Below are 16371 nucleotides of genomic sequence, written 5' to 3'. Positions count from 1 at the left end.
AAGCAGGGGGAGTGGGAAAGGGAGTAGCAGGCTTCCCGCCGAGCAGGGTGCCTGATGCGGGGCTCGATCCCAGGACCCTGGGACCATGACCTGAGCCGAAGGCAGACGCTTAATGACTGAGCCAGCCAGGCGCCCCTACTTTTATATTCTTAAAACTCTGTTTAATCCCTGTATAGCAGTAATTATACTACAACTGCCTCCTTTGCTGGTCTTAACTTTGAATCTCTAGCACCTATCTTTCAGACTGCCCCTGAGCAATTCAGTTAATGTTGGTTGAATAAATAGATTGTATTCAGTTGAAATTTGGAAAAAGATTACAGCAGAACAAAATTCTTAAACTGAAGGCCTGAATCACATTTCATTAAATAAGATTTCTTTTTAAAAATTTTTAAAATTTTTACTTTATTTTATAAGATTTTATTCATTTATTTGAGAGAATGAGAGAGAACACGGGGGGAGCAGTGGTGGAGAGAGAGGCGGAAGCAGATTCTCTGCTGAGCAGGGACCTGGGACACAAGGCTTGATACCAGGACCCTGGGCCTACTGAGCCACCCAGGTGCCCCTGAATAAGATTTCTTATACTCAGAAGCCTTGAGATATTAACAATGGATTGTCAGAAAGACATTTTAGAGACTTGTTTCTAAAAGAATCAGTATCTGAAATTCTGAGTTTGGCGACATGTGAACTAAGCTAACGTAGAACCATTCCCCTCCAACAAAATGCTGAATGAGATTCAATTTTTAATTTCCTCCAACTTTTATTTTGAAGAATTTCAAGGCTGAAGAAAACTTCAAAGTCTGTAAACAAACAAACAAAAAACCTTACCTTTTTTTTTTCTTTCTCTCCTTGAATGTCTTTATGAACTAATGGGTTATTTTATTTTTTATTTAATGTATTAGTCCATGATAGTCTAATTATTATTTTTGATCCATAAATTGTCCCAAATTTGAGTGAAGAGTTCTTTCAATCTGGCTTCTGTGTCCTTTTAACATTACAACATTAGTCTTTTAGTATTTCTTTGTATTCTGGCTCATATTACACGGCTAAGCTCACAAGAAAAGAAAGGAAATTCGTATTTGCTAGAAAGTAAAGATAACTGAAAGCCAAAACAGATTGTAATTGTAAACTGACACTGAGGTAACCTGGGAGGCTGTGAGGGGACCTGGACCTGGGCCTTAATACCGAGGGGCTTAGATTTTAGTTCCCGCATATCAACAGGTGATAAGCCCCTGGACTGGGGTGTAGCATGGATAGAAGTGAGACCTCTGTGTAAAGCAAGTCCCCTTCAAAGAGCTGCAAGTACCATGAAAGGGGACTGAAAAACTGTTCATAAGGCCAGAGAGAGAGCAAAGATCCAGGGACTCTGGGTGGAGGAAAAAAACTACTGGTGAGAGAAGAAAATCACTACACCATTCAGTGATTCAGTATCAGTTTTAAATTACCTGAGTGGTATGGACATCTCCAAGGTACTCTTGGCATTACCTGAAAAAGGCATGTATAAAATCTCTTTGGAGGAACACTCCCATGATCTACAATTCCACATGAGATCTTCAGAGAAATAACAATTGCCATTCAAGATACACACATAAAAAATTAAGGACACATGAGTAAAGACTGTCATGAACAAAGGAGTATTGAAAATCTAGACAGTTGATATAATAGAATATTCTGAGAGATACTATAAAATTAGTATTTTTTTTTTTAGAGTACATGTGAGTAGGGTCGGGGGAGGGGAAGGCTCTGTGCCCAGCATGGAGCCCAACATGGGACTTGATCCCATGACCCTGAGATCGTGACCTGAGCTGAAATCAAGAGTCAGACACTTAAATGACTGAGCCACCCAGGCACCCCTAAAATTAGTATCTTTCAATGATGAAACATATAAAGTTTAGATCAAGTCACTGTGCAAAAGGAACAGTGTATTTGATTAAAAAACCAAACATAATGACAAGAAATGAAAAATAAAGTCACTGAAATTACAAGAGAAATGCATGGTGTGAATAAAATGATCAGCCACAGATGAAGAAAGTAGTAATGAATTAGAGCAGATACTAAACCAGTAAAATTGAGCAAAGTACCAGAATGAAGCACAATGAGAGATGCCTAAGAGAAGCTCCACTAGGAAAAAACTGTAGAGAATATTTGTGAGATATTGAAAATATAATGGATGAGAAATTTCCAAAATTGAAGCATGGCATGAATCCTCAGAAAAATGAAATACACCAAGTTTGAGTAAGATAAACAAAAATAAAATCCCTATCTAGAATACCGAAGAAAACACAAAAATCTTAAAAGCAATCATAAAGAAAGGGCAAATAAGGTAAAAGGGACTGGAATTAAACTGCTAATAAACATGTCAGCAGTAAAACGAGGTTAAAAGACAATACAAAGTATCTGTGAAGTGCTAAGGGCAAAAAAAGCCAACATAGAATTCTGTACCTTACTAAACTATTATTCAAGAAAAAGGGTGAAAATAAGTATTTACAGACACAGGTAATTATTGAAAGAAATATTAAGAATGTATAGAATGGTCAACTGCTACTATTTTCAGTTCTTCGACCAATACTACACTTAAAAAGAAAATCACTATAGGGGTGCCTGAGTGGCTCAGTCCTTGAGCGTCTGCTTTCGGCTCAGGTCATGATCCCAGGGTCCTGAGATCGAGCCCTGCATCGGGCTCCCTGCTCGGTGGGAAGCCTGCTTCTCCCTCTCCCACTCCCCCTGCTTGTGTTCTCTTTCTCGCTGTGTCTCTGTCAAATAAATAAATAAAAATCTTAAAAAAAAAATCACTATAGCTTTGTAGTATTTTTTTAACAGCTTTATTGTATTATAGTTGATATAGTTAACTATATTTAAAATGTACACATGTATTTTGTACATTTTTTGACATGTGCATACACACATGAATCCATTACCACAATCAAGGTAATGAACATATACATTACCCTCCAAAATTTCCTCATGTACCTTTTTAATCTCACCCTCCATCCCTCCCCATGCCCTCATCCCCTGGCAACTACTGATCTGCTTTCTATCACTATGAATTAGTTTGTAATTTCTAGAGTTTTATATAAACAGAATCATAAAATATGTACTTGTTTTTATCTGTTTCTTTCACTCAGGATAAAGTATTTTGAGATTCATTTATGTTGTTGCATGTAACAATAGCTCATTTCTTTTTATTCCAGAGAAGTATTCCTTTGTATGGATATGATAAACAAAATGTTTATTCATTCATCTGCTGATGGACATCTGGGTTGTTTCGTTGTGGGCCATTACAAATAAAGTTGCTAGAAATAAGTCTTTTTTATTGAGATATAATTGACATATAATATTATACTAGTTTCAGTGTACAATGTAATGATTCAGTGTTGGTATGTATTATGAAATAATCACAATAAGTAAAATAACAATAAGTCTAGTTAAAATTCATCACCACACATAGTTGTAGTATCTTTTCTTGTGATGAGAACTTTTAAAATTTACTCTTCCCATCTTTCAAATATACAATATTATTAACTACAGTCACCATGCTGTACATTACATCCCCATGATTTATTTTTTTACAACTGGAAGTTTGTACCTTTTGACCACCTTTGATCACCCTTTTTGCCCACCCCTCACCCCTTGTCTCTGGAAGCTACCAATCTGTTCTCTGTACCTATGAGTTTGGCCTTTTGTTTTCAGAGTCCACAAATAAGTGAGATCATATAATATTTGTCTTTCTCTGTCTTATTTCACTTAGCATAATGTCCTCAAGGTCCATCCAATTTGTTGCAAATGGCAAGATTTTATTCTTTTTTATAGCTGAATAATATTCCTATATATATATATATATATATATATATATTATATACACATATCACATTTTCTTTATCCATTTACCCATCAATGGACAGGTTACTTCCATGTCTTGGCTACTGTAAATATGCTGCAGTGAATATGGGGGTGCATATATCTTTTCCAGTTAGTGTTTTCATTTTCTTTGGATAAGAAGTGGAAGTGCTGGATCAAATGGTAGTTTTATTTTGAATTTTTTGAGAAACTTCCATACTGTTTTTCCATCATGCCTGCACCAGTTTACATTCTATCAACAGTGTACAAAGATTCCTTTTTGTCCATATTCACAGCAAAACTTATCTCTTGTCTTTTTGAAAAGAGTCATTCTAACAGATATGAGGTGATATCTCATTGTGGTTTTGATTTGCATTTCGCTGATGAATAGTGATGTTGAGCTTCTTTTCATGTAGTTGTCCATTTGTACGTCTTCTTCGGAAAAATGTCTATTCATATCTTCTGCCCATTTATTAAATTGGATTGTTTGTTTTTTGCTATTGAGTTATATCAGTTCTTCATATATTTTGGATATTAGTCCCTTATCAGATATGATCTGCAAATATTTTCTCCAATTCCATAGGTTGCCTTTTCATCTGGTTGATGGTTTCCTTTGCTGTGCAGTATCAGTAAGTCTTTGCATGGATAAATGCTTTCGTTTCTCTTAAATACCAAGGAGTGGAAAGTTTGGATTATATGGGGAGTATATGTTTAACTTCTTAATAGATTTTCAAATTTGTTCTGCCATTTTGCATTGCATTCAGCAATGTGTGGGAATTTCAGTTCCTCTAGATCCTTGCCAACCCTTGGCATGGTCACTCATTCTAATTTTAGCTACCAGAAAAGGTATGTAGCAGTATTCAATTGTGATTTTAACTTCCAAAGAGTAATGATGTTGAACATCTTTTCATGTGCCTATTTTCCACTTGTATATCTTTTTGATAATTTGATAACTTGATAATTTTTTCAAATATTGATCTGTTTTAAAAATTAGGTTGTCCCCTTTTAAAAGTTCTTTATATATTTGAGATCCAAGTTCTTTTTTTTTTTTAGATTTTATTTATTTATTTGACAGAGAGTGAGAGGGAACACAAGCAGAGGGGATCTGGAGAGGGAGAAGCAGGCTCCTCGCTGAGCAGGGAGCCCTATGTGGGGCTAGATCCCAGGACCCTGGGACCATGACCTGAGCCAAAGGCAGACGCCTAATGACTGAGCCACCCAGGTGCCCCTGGATACAAGTTCTTTATCAGTTTATTATTTGTGAATATTTTCTCCCAGTCTGTGCTTGCCTTTTCATTCTCTTTACAGTTACCTTTTACAGAGCAAAGGTTTTACATTTTGATAAACTCCAGTTTCTTAAATTTTTCTTTAATGTATGGTGTATTTTGTGTCTTATCTAAGAAATCTATGCCTAACCCAAAGTCACAAAGATTCTCTACTGTTATTTCAAGAAGTTTTACAGTTTTAGGCTTTACATTTAAGTCTATGATTGATTTTGAATTAATTTTATATATATAGTTTGAGGTATGGATCAAAGTTCCATTTTTTGCATATGAATAGCTAATTTTACTCTTTTGTCATAGCTGACTTAGTTATTTATGGACCTTTGTTATTTCTCATAAGTTTCTGAGTAAATTTTAGTAGTTCCTCAAAAAACCCTACTGCACTTTTAACTGTGATTACAATGAATTTAAAGGTCAATATGGGTAGAATCACCACGAGCATAAGTTTCCCCAATTACATCACTAAAATTCTCTTGCCATAGTCATCAAAACCACCTCCATTTGTCTAAATCCTACTGGAATTTTAATTGCAATTACCCTGCAACACTCCCTCTCCAATGAAACACTTTTTTTCACTTGGCTTCTAGGACTCTACCCCTGGGGTCAACAAACTTTCTATATGGGGACCAGATAGTAATTTTAGAGTTTGTGGATCAGTTTCTGTTGCAGTTACTCAACTATGCCATTATAGTATGAAAGCAGCTATGGGGAAAAATATAAATGAACAAATGTGGTAGTATTCCAATAAAATTTTATTTACAAAAAAAGGCAGTGTGTCAGATTTAGTCTCTCTGAGCCACAGTCTGCCAACCTCTGTTCTACATTCTCTTTGGTTTCATTCCACCTTACTGGAAACTTCTCTGTCTCTTGTGCTTATCGTTCCTTATTTCCTTAACCTCTTAACATTGGAGTAATCTAGGACTCAACTTTCCTTCTTTAGGTATAATCAATTTCTTGGTGATTTCATCCAATATTATGATTTTAAGTAGTTTATCTATATTAATGGCTGCCAAATACGTATGTCCAGCCCAGACAACTTCCTCAACTCCAGCTATTACATTAGATGTCTTATTAATATCTCCACTTGGATATCTAATAGGCATTTCAATCAATACATGTCCAAAACTAAACTCCTGATCTTTGTCCAAAACCTAGTCTGTTTTCACCATAATAATTGATGGCAACAATATATTTCCAGTTGCTCAGGCCAAAACCCTTGGGAATCATCCCTGACCCCTTTCTTTTTGTCTCACCTCACATTTAATCCATCAGGAAAACCATGAGCTCTATCAAAATATATCCAGAATCTTGGCCACTTCTTATCACCATCATTGCTGCCACTCTGGTCTAAGCCATTATCACCTCTTACCTAATTTATGCAACAGATTTCTAATTGATATCCATGCATTCAACCTTGCTCATAGTCTCTTCTCAGCATAATAGCCAAAGTGATCTCTTTAAAAGTTAAAATCTTATCATATCACTTCTCTTTTCAAAACCATCTAACGGCTCTGTATTTTATTAAGAGTGAAAACCATAGTCCTTTTAATAGCCCACATAAACTGGAATCCACTCCCCACCTCCTTTTACCACATCATTTCTACAATTTCATCTCTTACTACTCACCCCATTAACCACTTTGCTCCTGTCACTGGGTTCTCTTCAAAGACAGCAGGCATGAACCAGTCATGAAACTAGCAGTTTGCTATTTGGAAAGCTCTCCCCTTAGATATATGCATGGCTAGATCCCTCACATCCTCACCTTTACTCAACTATCACTGGTCTTTACTCAACTATCACTTTCTTCATGAGAACTTCCCTGATCACATCTAAAATTGCAACACCCTACTGTTCCCAGCTTCCCTATCTCCCTTTCCTGCCTTTCCTTCTAATTTACTTATTAATTTTGTTTATTGTCTATCTATCACCTCCAGAAGTAAATTCCCCTAGGGCAGTGAATTAGTGAGTCCCAATAGGAAATAGATGGTACACTTAAAACACGGCAGTTTGAGAATGATTTACTTGTAAAGGGACTATTTACAAAACTATGAGTGTAGGGGAACCCACATGGATAGTAGCAGATGAGCTGTTGCAACCCCAGGTCTGCAGAGGAAAGGGAAGCTCTTACCCAAACTGGAAGGAGAGAACTGTACAGAACTCACCTTGAGAGAAGCTTTGAGGGATATTGCAGTCTGAGGCAACTTCTCAGGGATAGTCAGAAAGATAAATTCCTGCCTTCACTCTCCTCCCTCCTTCTGATCTCCTGCCAGCATCTCTCATTAGAGAACCAGCCAAAAGTCAGAGGGTACAGAAGCCACTTGAGCTGGTTCATACAGGTCAGTACTCCCAGATAAGGTTGCAAGCAGGGTCAAAAAAGGCTGAAAGTGGATCTAAAATGACAAACAAGATAAGGCAGGCATTTTTGTTATTTGCATTCATGTCTGTATCATACTCACAATAGGTTTACAATGAAAGAGTGTCTAGGTCTCTCCGTTCAAAGAAGAGGGATGATTGATTATGCCAACTGCTACTGAGAGAATGAATAAAATGAGGACTAAAAATTGACCTTTGGACTTCCAAGTGGAGGTCACCAGTACCTGGGACAAGGGTTTGATTGGAGTGGCAGAGATTAAGTCTTGATTGGGAGCTCTATAAGACAGAGTTGGGAAAGAAGTGGCACAGTAAGCATAGAAGCTTCGTAGTAAAAAAGTGCAGAAAAATAGTGTTGAAGCTCAAGGACGGAGGTGAGTTCGATAAAGTTTTTTTTTTAAGATGGGAAATATTTCAGAATGTTGAATGCTGTTGAAAACAATCCAGTGGAGAGAGGGGGAAAAAAAGATTTGGTGGAGAGGGATAATTGTAGGAACAAAGTCCTTAAATGATTCCAATATATAGTAACTTGGGATATGATCACATTGTTTTACATGTAATCAGGAAAAGGATAGGCTATCCAATAAATGATGCTGAGGCAAACTTTTCTCATAAAAAAGGATAAAATTAAACCTCTCCCTCATATTATAAACAAAAATAAATTCTAGATGGCATAAAGGACCAAACATAAAAAGCAAAACTTAAATGTTTAAAGGAAAATGTATTAGAACACCTCTGACTATGGAGTAGAAAAGAATTACTTAAAAAGGTACAAAAGCAAAAGAAATTTAAAAATGGACACACTAAAATAAACTCCCATACTACAGGTTTATATAAACAGTGTTAAAAGACAAGTTACATTATGGAAGAAGACATTTACATCACAGATAACAGACTCAGGATTAGTACCTAATATATAAAAAGGGATCAGTAAGAAAAAGCCAGACAATCCAAGAGAAAAAAGTGAACAAAGGATATGAACACACATTCATAAAGGAAAACTGTAATGACCAATAAACACAAGATGATCTACTTCATCTGTAATCCAGAAATGCAAATTAAAATGTGATACCATTTCATATCCATCAATTTGAAAAAAATGAGAGAAGTTATATAAAACAATAGTGAGGATATGGAAAAATGGGACCTCTCACACAGTGCTGACTAGAATATAAACTGGTACAAATACTTTATTTTTTTTATTTGACAGAGACAGAGAGTACAAGCAGGGGGAACGGCAGGCGGAGGCAGAGGGAGAGGGAGAAGCAGGCTCCCCGCTCAGCAGGGAGCCTGATGTGGGGCTCGATCCCAGGACCCCGGGATCATGACCCGAGCCGAAGGCAGACGCCCAACCGTCTGAGCCACCCAGGCGCCCTGGTACAACTATTTTAAAGAACAATTTAAAAATTCCTGGAAGGATTGAATATGCACATACCCCATGCCTCAATGGTTCTGCCTCCTCATATAAATTCAGATAAACTTTGGGTACAAGAATTCATGTGCTGGAGTTTTTGGTAAATTTGTTTGCAGTATCAAAAAACAAGACAATACTATTGTTCATCAAGAGACATGAATAAACTAGTTCATTCTTACAATGGAATAAGACATAAAAGACCCAGATATTTATGCAACAAAATAGATCAATCCCATGTAAAAAAAATAAAAAAAGAATAGATCTTTAAAACCTAAGTATGATGAAAATAAGTTACGGAACACATGGAGCATAACACCATTTATTTTCATTTTAAAACCTCAAAACAATACATTGTTTTGAATACACATACATTTGGTAAAAGTATAAAAACAAGTATGGGAATGATATCCACCAGCTGTAAAACAGTAATTATACCTGAAAAGAGACAAGAGAAAGAAAAGTGGGACTTTAGCTTTATAAGATTTTGTGACTTATAAGGAAGGATATCTTTAAACAAATATGGCAAAATGTAACCTCTGTCAAATGTGGGAATGAGGTTCATGAGTGTCCAATATACTAGATGCTAATATTTTTACTATTGCATAATTAAGTTTTAAATAAATCACTAGTAGCTTAAGTACTGTCCTTTAAAAATTATTCATTGATCTACACACTGTAAAAAGTACTTAAGCATGCAGGAATTACCATAATAAAAATCCCCAATTTACCAGTCCTTTCACCAAATCTCATTCTCCTACTTAACTACAATTGATCCCTGAACAACCTGGGGGGTTAGGGGCACTGAATTCCCACGCAGTTGAAAATGGACATATAACTTTTTTTTTCCTTGAAGATTTTATTTATTTATTTGACAGAGAGAGAGACAGCGAGAGAGGGAACACAAGCAGGGGGAGTGGGAGAGGAAGAAGCAGGCTTCCCGCAGAGCAGGGAGCCTATGCGGGGCTCGATCCCAGGACCCTGGGATCATGACCTGAGCCGAAGGCAGACGCTTAACGACTGAGCCACCCAGGCACCCCTCGACATATAACTTTTAATTGCTCCAAAACCTAACTACTAATAGCTTACTTGTTGGCCTTACTAATAACATAGTTGATTAACACATATTTTGTATGTTATGTATATTATATACTATATTCTTAGAATAAAGCTAGAGAAAAGAAAATATTAAGAAAATCATAAGGACAAGAAAATATACAGTACTGTACTCTATCAAAAAGAAAAGGTCCACGTTATAAATGGACCCATGCAGTTCAACCCTCGTTCAAAGGTCAACTGTACTAACATTAAGCATGTTTATTTCTTAAAGGTATGTAGATTTCTATTCATTTGTGTGTGTGTGTGTGTATATATATATATATATATATGCATATATGCACAAATGTGTGCACAAATACTTTTGTATGTAAATGGATTCATAGATAACATATATTCTGTGACTGGCTTCTTTCACTTGATGGTATATATATTTTGCATCAGTCTTTTCAACACCTGCATAATATCCCAAAGCTACATTTCCTATAATTGTTGCCTTAAATTTGGAAATTTAGGCCATTTTCAATTTTTTACAATTATAAACAATGCTACAGAAATTCCTATACATATATCTGAGTGTTCATTTATTAGTATTCTTGTGTGCTATGGAGATGAAAGATTGAGTAATATGTTTATTTTATTATTATTTTTTAAAGATTTTTATTTTTTTGACAGAGAGAGAGAGAGAGCACAAGCAGGGGGAATGGCAGGCAGACGGAGAGGGAGGATCCCCGCTAAGGATCCCTGCTAAGCAAGGAGCCCGACGTGGGGCTCGATCCCAGCATCCTGGAATCATGACCTGAGCCAAAGGCAGATGCTTACCTGACTGAGCCACCCAGGTGCCCCAATATGTTTATTTTAAATTTTGATGTCAATTTTCCTTTCAAAAAGGCTCTATCACTTACATCCCTTCCAGAAATATTTGAGAGTGCCCATTTCCTCACACCCATGTTACTTTTACAAATAATGGATATGATCAGTTTCTTTAACTTTTGCAAATTTGATGAACAAAAAGTTTCATATTGTTTTAATTTACCTTTCTCTGATCAGTAGAGAGGCTTAATCTTTCTTCTTTTGTGAACTTTTTATTTATATCATTTGTCCATTTTTCACTGAGTTATCTTTTACTGAGTCATAGGAGCACTTATATCTTAAAACTCTTTTAATCATTATGTTGGCAGCAAATATTTTCTGTAAACTTTTTTTATAGTAGCTTTTACAGATTACATAAGTTACATTTTTTTTTTTTTAAAGATTTTATTTATTTATTTGGCAGAGAGAGACACAGCAAGAGAGGGAACACAAGCAGGGGGAGTGGCAGAGGGAGAAGCAGGCTTCCCGCTGAGCAGGGAGCCCGATGCGGGGCTCGATCCCAGGACCCTGGGATCACGACCTGAGCCGAAGGCAGACGCTTAACGACTGAGCCACCCAGGTGCCCCCATAAGTTACATATTTTTACATAGATGTATCTTTAATCTTTCAGGATTTTGATAGATAACATTTAAATTGTTCATGTCCATAATTTTCAGTTGTCCCATCTAGGAACATAGTATGTCTTTCATTTTTAAGTTACACAGTTTTTTAAAAAAAGTCTATTACTATTTTATAGTTTTGTCTGCTAATATAAACACGATCTTTTTTCTTATATATATACAAGATATACATACATCTTGAAGAAAATCTCAAAGCCACTGGCTTTAATAAAATATGCATGTGAATTATTAATCTCTATTGCTCCTAATGGTAAGTTTATAAAAAAAAAAAATCTGTTGAGATATTTAAATTAATGTGAATGAAGAATGGAACACAGGAATTAAGATTAAAGAAAAAAAGCTAGGGGGGCGCCTGGGTGGCTCAGTCGGTGAAGCATCTGCCTTCAGCTCAGGTCATGATCCCAGGGTCCTGAGATGGAGTCCTGCAATGGGCTCCCTGCTCAGTGGGGAGCCTGCTTCTCTCTCTCCCCTTGTTCCTTCCCCCTGCTCATGCTCTCTGTCCAATAAATAAATAAATAAATCCTTTAAAAAACGAAAAAAAGCTAGGAACTACTAAAAATGTTCAATATTACTAAAATAATTAAAATATATTAAGTTAACCTAGGTCAGCCAATGTTCCTCCAAATATATAATATAGATACTTAATGAAACAATACTAAGTCAGGGAATTTATCAGTGATTGTACTGTGACAACTTTCAACATTCTTTTATAAGAGCAAATTTCAAATATGAAACAAGTAGGTATAATTTCCACATAAATAATAACTACACATGGGAGATGAAAAATTAACGTTGCAAATCGTTTGACATGTATAAACCATTTCACAGACTACTAAACACTCTTCTCACAAGTATTAGAAGGCATTAAGGATAGTTAATGGCTTAATGTTAAGTGTAATATGTCTGAGGAATTTAGCAAAATCTTTGATCTCTTAAAATTAAATTATTTTATCATTTTTTAAATTATTTTAAAATATGACATTTTATATCCACTATGGATATACCCATGTTTTGCCAACAAAGCTTGCATTAAGAATCCTATAAAAATTGAAAACTCTGTATCATTACTGAATGGGAGAATTGGTCAGTGAATGGGAGAGAACACACTGCTCACTAAGACGAGAATGGTAAAGATACACAGATAAAAGAGAAACAAGAAGAATATTAAATACAATTTTTTAGTTCCCACCATTAGATGGTAGAATGACACACTGTTTTGTGATACTGCCACTCACGTCAGGGACGGATGGGACATGTGGAAGAAAAGCCATCTAAGTTTTATTGATTAAAATCGAAAGAAGGTAGCCACATATTACATTTTCACAATAAAGTCTAGCTGTGGCCTAGGTACACTATTTCTACTAAGGATGTATTACATAGTTTGATTAAGGGTCATTATTTCCTAAAAAAAATTAGGATTTCTTTATTCCATAGTGATCCTAGGTGATTTTGATATTTTATTCATCTATCTTCAGAAGACTTACTAGAAAAATGTCTTTACAGGAACAGAGAGATACTCTATCTCTGAAAGGAAACTGAATAATTATTTGTTAGCTACAGAAATAATTTCAGTGCTGGGGCGCCTGGGTGGCTCAGTCATTAAGCGTCTGCCTTCGGCTCAGGTCATGGTCCCCGGGTCCTGGGATCGAGCCCAGCATCGGGCTCCCTGCTCAGCGGGAAGCCTGCTTCTCCCTCTCCCACTCCCCCTGCTTGTGTTCCCTCTCTCGCTGTGTCTCTGTCAAATAAATAAAATCTTAAAAAAAAAAAAAAGAAAGAATTTCAGTGCTTTAGGAAACAAAGGCCACCTTCTGTGGAGAGCTGGCACATATTGTGATTTTTTTTGACCAATTTAATGTTTATGGAACTAAACACAAATTTAATCTAATAATTTTAATCTTATAGTTTCATTTCATGTGGGAGGAAAACCCACCAACTTGTCAAATCACTGCATTCTTAGTTATGTTAAGACCAAAGTACTCGGGGCGCCTGGGTGGCTCAGTCATTAAGCATCTGCCTTCGGCTCAGGTCATGATCCCAGGGTCCTGGGATCGAGCCCCGCATCGGGCTCCCTGCTCAGCGGGAAGCCTGCTTCTCCTTCTCCCACTCCTCCTGCTTGTGCTCCCGCTCTCCCTGTCTCTCTGTCAGATAAATAAATAAAATCTTAAAAAAAAAAAAAAAGACCAAAATACTCATCAAGGTCAAAGAGAAATGAGTATGACATACTTCCTGAGCATTTATTTTAGTTTATAAAGTTTGATTTTTTAAAGCAAATAACATGTCTTATTTAATGCTGTCTAGGAATATTTAACTATGTTCTGCAGTTTTCAGCAATGTCCTTTTAATGTGAAATTTAGTTATGAAGTGATACTTTAATTCATTCATTTTCAATAGGCTGGTTCTGAAATACTTGCATTTCCAAAACTTTTGCCAGAGTTATGTACTTAAGATTAAAAACTAAAAGACTTGATTTTATCCTAGAAAACTCATTGCTTCTGAGTTGGTGCATCACAATATGGCACATTTTCTATAAGGAGCTCTTTCCTAGGGACCAATTCTGAAAGAAAAACAAAAAGAATAATTGATATCATTAAAATTAAAATAAAATGAACATACTCATTTCCCTCTAAAATTTCTAACAGTAAAATACTGAATTTTAAGGTAAATCTTCCAGAAATATTTCATTTCAGATAACTTCAAAAGTGAAGTCCTTGATTTTAAATGGAAAACTGTTAACAGGATTCTCATTTCAGATTATATTAAAACATCTATGATCAACTTAACCCTTTATGATTTATTAAACATAACTACCTGAACAGAATTCGGCTAATATACATTATCACCTATCTGATGAGAGATTACTGATAATTAAAACAATCAACTTGAAAATTTGTTGAACTGCCTACTATATAAAAAGCAAGACCATTTTCCTAACTTAAAGACTGTAAATGAATTTTACAGAACAGTGGTTCTCAAATGGGGGTGTTTTGGGTTGTCGTACCAAGTGAGAATGCTACTGGCATTTAGAGAGCAGGAGCCAGAGATGTATGGGACAACCTGGTGCAGTAAAGAACTATGCTGTACAAAATGTCAACAGTGTCCCACTGAGAAACTCAGTCAAACAACAACAACAAAAAATATAAGTCTTCGGTGAGACATCCTACTGGAGGTCAAGTGAGAGAGCACTCTTAATTAAGATAAGAAATTTTGTAAAGATCAATGATTTTTCCTTTTTTTTTTTCCCAGGAGAGCTGAATTCAGGTATCAGGATCAAAAAATGCTCACATCACATTCTATGAAATAACTTGGATATACTCTTCAAAAATATCATGGTCAGGAAAGACAAAGAAAGATTGAAGAATTGCTCCAGATTAAGGAAGACTAAAAAAATAGTGACTAAATGCTATTTGTGTGATCCTCAATTGGATCCTAGACCAGAGGGAATTTTCTTCTTCTACTAGAGAAGACAAGTTAGGACAAATGAAAACATCTGAATGGTAGAGTTGTATCAATGTTAATATTCTGGTTTTGATAATTACACTGTGGTTTTATAAGAGAATATCTTTGCAAATTTAGCAAACATATATGAAAGTATTTTTAAGAAATACACTCTTTCTCCAAATCTAATCTTAGTGGGCTGTCATGATTTTTAAAATGACCATTTGGGGGTAAAGAGGCATTATGTTTACAATTTACCCTCAGAACATTTAGAAAAAAAATGAGGGTTGGATAATAAAGCAAATGTGGTAAATGTTAGCATTTGTGGAATCTGGGTAAAGGAAATTTCCATACCCTTCAACATCTCTTACATCTTTTCTGTAAATTTGAATTATTAAAAAAATTTTTAAAAAGGTATCATTAAAACAAATTCAATTGAAAAGGAAAAACACCTGATCTAACTAAAATAATGTTATGAGCCAGATGATAAATGTGGTTTACCAAAATGAAAATCAGCTAAGTAATTATTATTTAATCACTGTTTATCTCTCATCTGCTTCTACCAATCTTTGGAGATACCACCAGAGAACAAATTACAGTTTAGGTTTTAACGTATTAGCAATGGCAGTAAATTGTTTCACTTATCAAACATATATGTGCCATTTTATGCTGCACATTATATCACAAAATGAAAATGCAGAAGTGAATACAGAATAGTCTCTTCAGTATAACATAGTGATTGCAGTTAATAATACTGTATTGCATATCTGAAAGCTGCTAAAAGAGTAGATCTTAAAAGTCCCCATCCCAAGAAAAACAATTTCTAACTATGTAAGCAGACAGACATTAACTAGACTTATTGTGGTAATCATTTTTCAATTTATACAAATATGCTATCATGTTGTACAAATGAAACTAATATGTTTTATGTCAATTATACCTCAATTTAAAAAAAAGTCTATTTAACTTCAAGGAGTTTACAATCTGGTGGAAAAGAGAGATTAACCAAAAGTCCAACAAACAACAGTTTAAAATAAGAGATTTAATTTTCTCACATATCAAGAAATACAGATTAAGGCATCCTGGGCTACTGCAGGTCTTTACTACCACTAAGAAGCCAGGCTCTTTTTAAATTCCTGCTCTGCTATCCTTCATGTGTGATTTTTGTCTTTACTGCTGCTGTGACATCACCATCTATACTCCAGGAAGGGAGAAGGGAAAAGGGCAAAAGGAGACTGCTGGGTTGACTTATGCCTTTTTAACAGGAAAACAATACCCTTCTTACAACAATATCCAATACACAACTGCTTAGGTGGTCAGAAAGGTGTCATGTAGTCTGAGAAAGAACCTTTTTTTTTTTGGCTTGGCACACTGCACCCCAACAAAATTTTTCAGCTGGTAAGAAGGAATGGATATTGTGGTAACAAGCAGTACACCCTCTTGGCTACAGAACATGAATATATACCCTTTGTTTCATATACAGAATATA

At 35.6% G+C, this 16371-nt stretch overlaps 2 protein-coding genes across 4 annotated transcripts in view; both read right to left on the bottom strand.

Moving 5' to 3' along the window:
• CDC42SE2 (CDC42 small effector 2) overlaps positions 1–16371 on the bottom strand; it is a 185768-nt gene that overhangs the window by 155283 nt on the left and 14114 nt on the right. For both annotated transcript variants that reach the window (XM_035014054.1, XM_035014053.1), the window contains exon 3: positions 7280–7507. The gene's annotated coding sequence lies outside the window, so the exon portion shown is untranslated. The remainder of the gene's footprint in view (positions 1–7279; positions 7508–16371) is intronic.
• Positions 9205–16371, bottom strand: part of LYRM7 (LYR motif containing 7) — a 33387-nt gene continuing 26220 nt past the window's right edge. Inside the window, exons 5-6 of one of the 2 annotated variants that reach the window (XR_004680872.1) lie at positions 13859–14001; positions 9205–9336 (exon numbers count right to left, since the gene is read on the bottom strand). Coding sequence is in view for 1 of the 2 variants with exons in the window: in XM_035014052.1 (XP_034869943.1) it covers positions 13931–14001 (71 nt within the window). In the remaining variant the exon portion in view is untranslated. Of the gene's footprint in view, positions 9337–13660; positions 14002–16371 lie in introns of those variants that run through there. The other variant, XM_035014052.1, reaches the window with a different exon arrangement.

Source organism: Mirounga leonina, unplaced genomic scaffold (genome assembly GCF_011800145.1).
Source record: "Mirounga leonina isolate KUSES-001 unplaced genomic scaffold, KU_Mleo_1.0 Mir_168, whole genome shotgun sequence".
Classification (NCBI taxonomy): Eukaryota; Metazoa; Chordata; class Mammalia; order Carnivora; family Phocidae; genus Mirounga; species Mirounga leonina.
The sequence above is the reverse complement of the archived record's forward strand: the minus strand, read 5'-3'. Positions and strand labels throughout refer to the sequence as shown.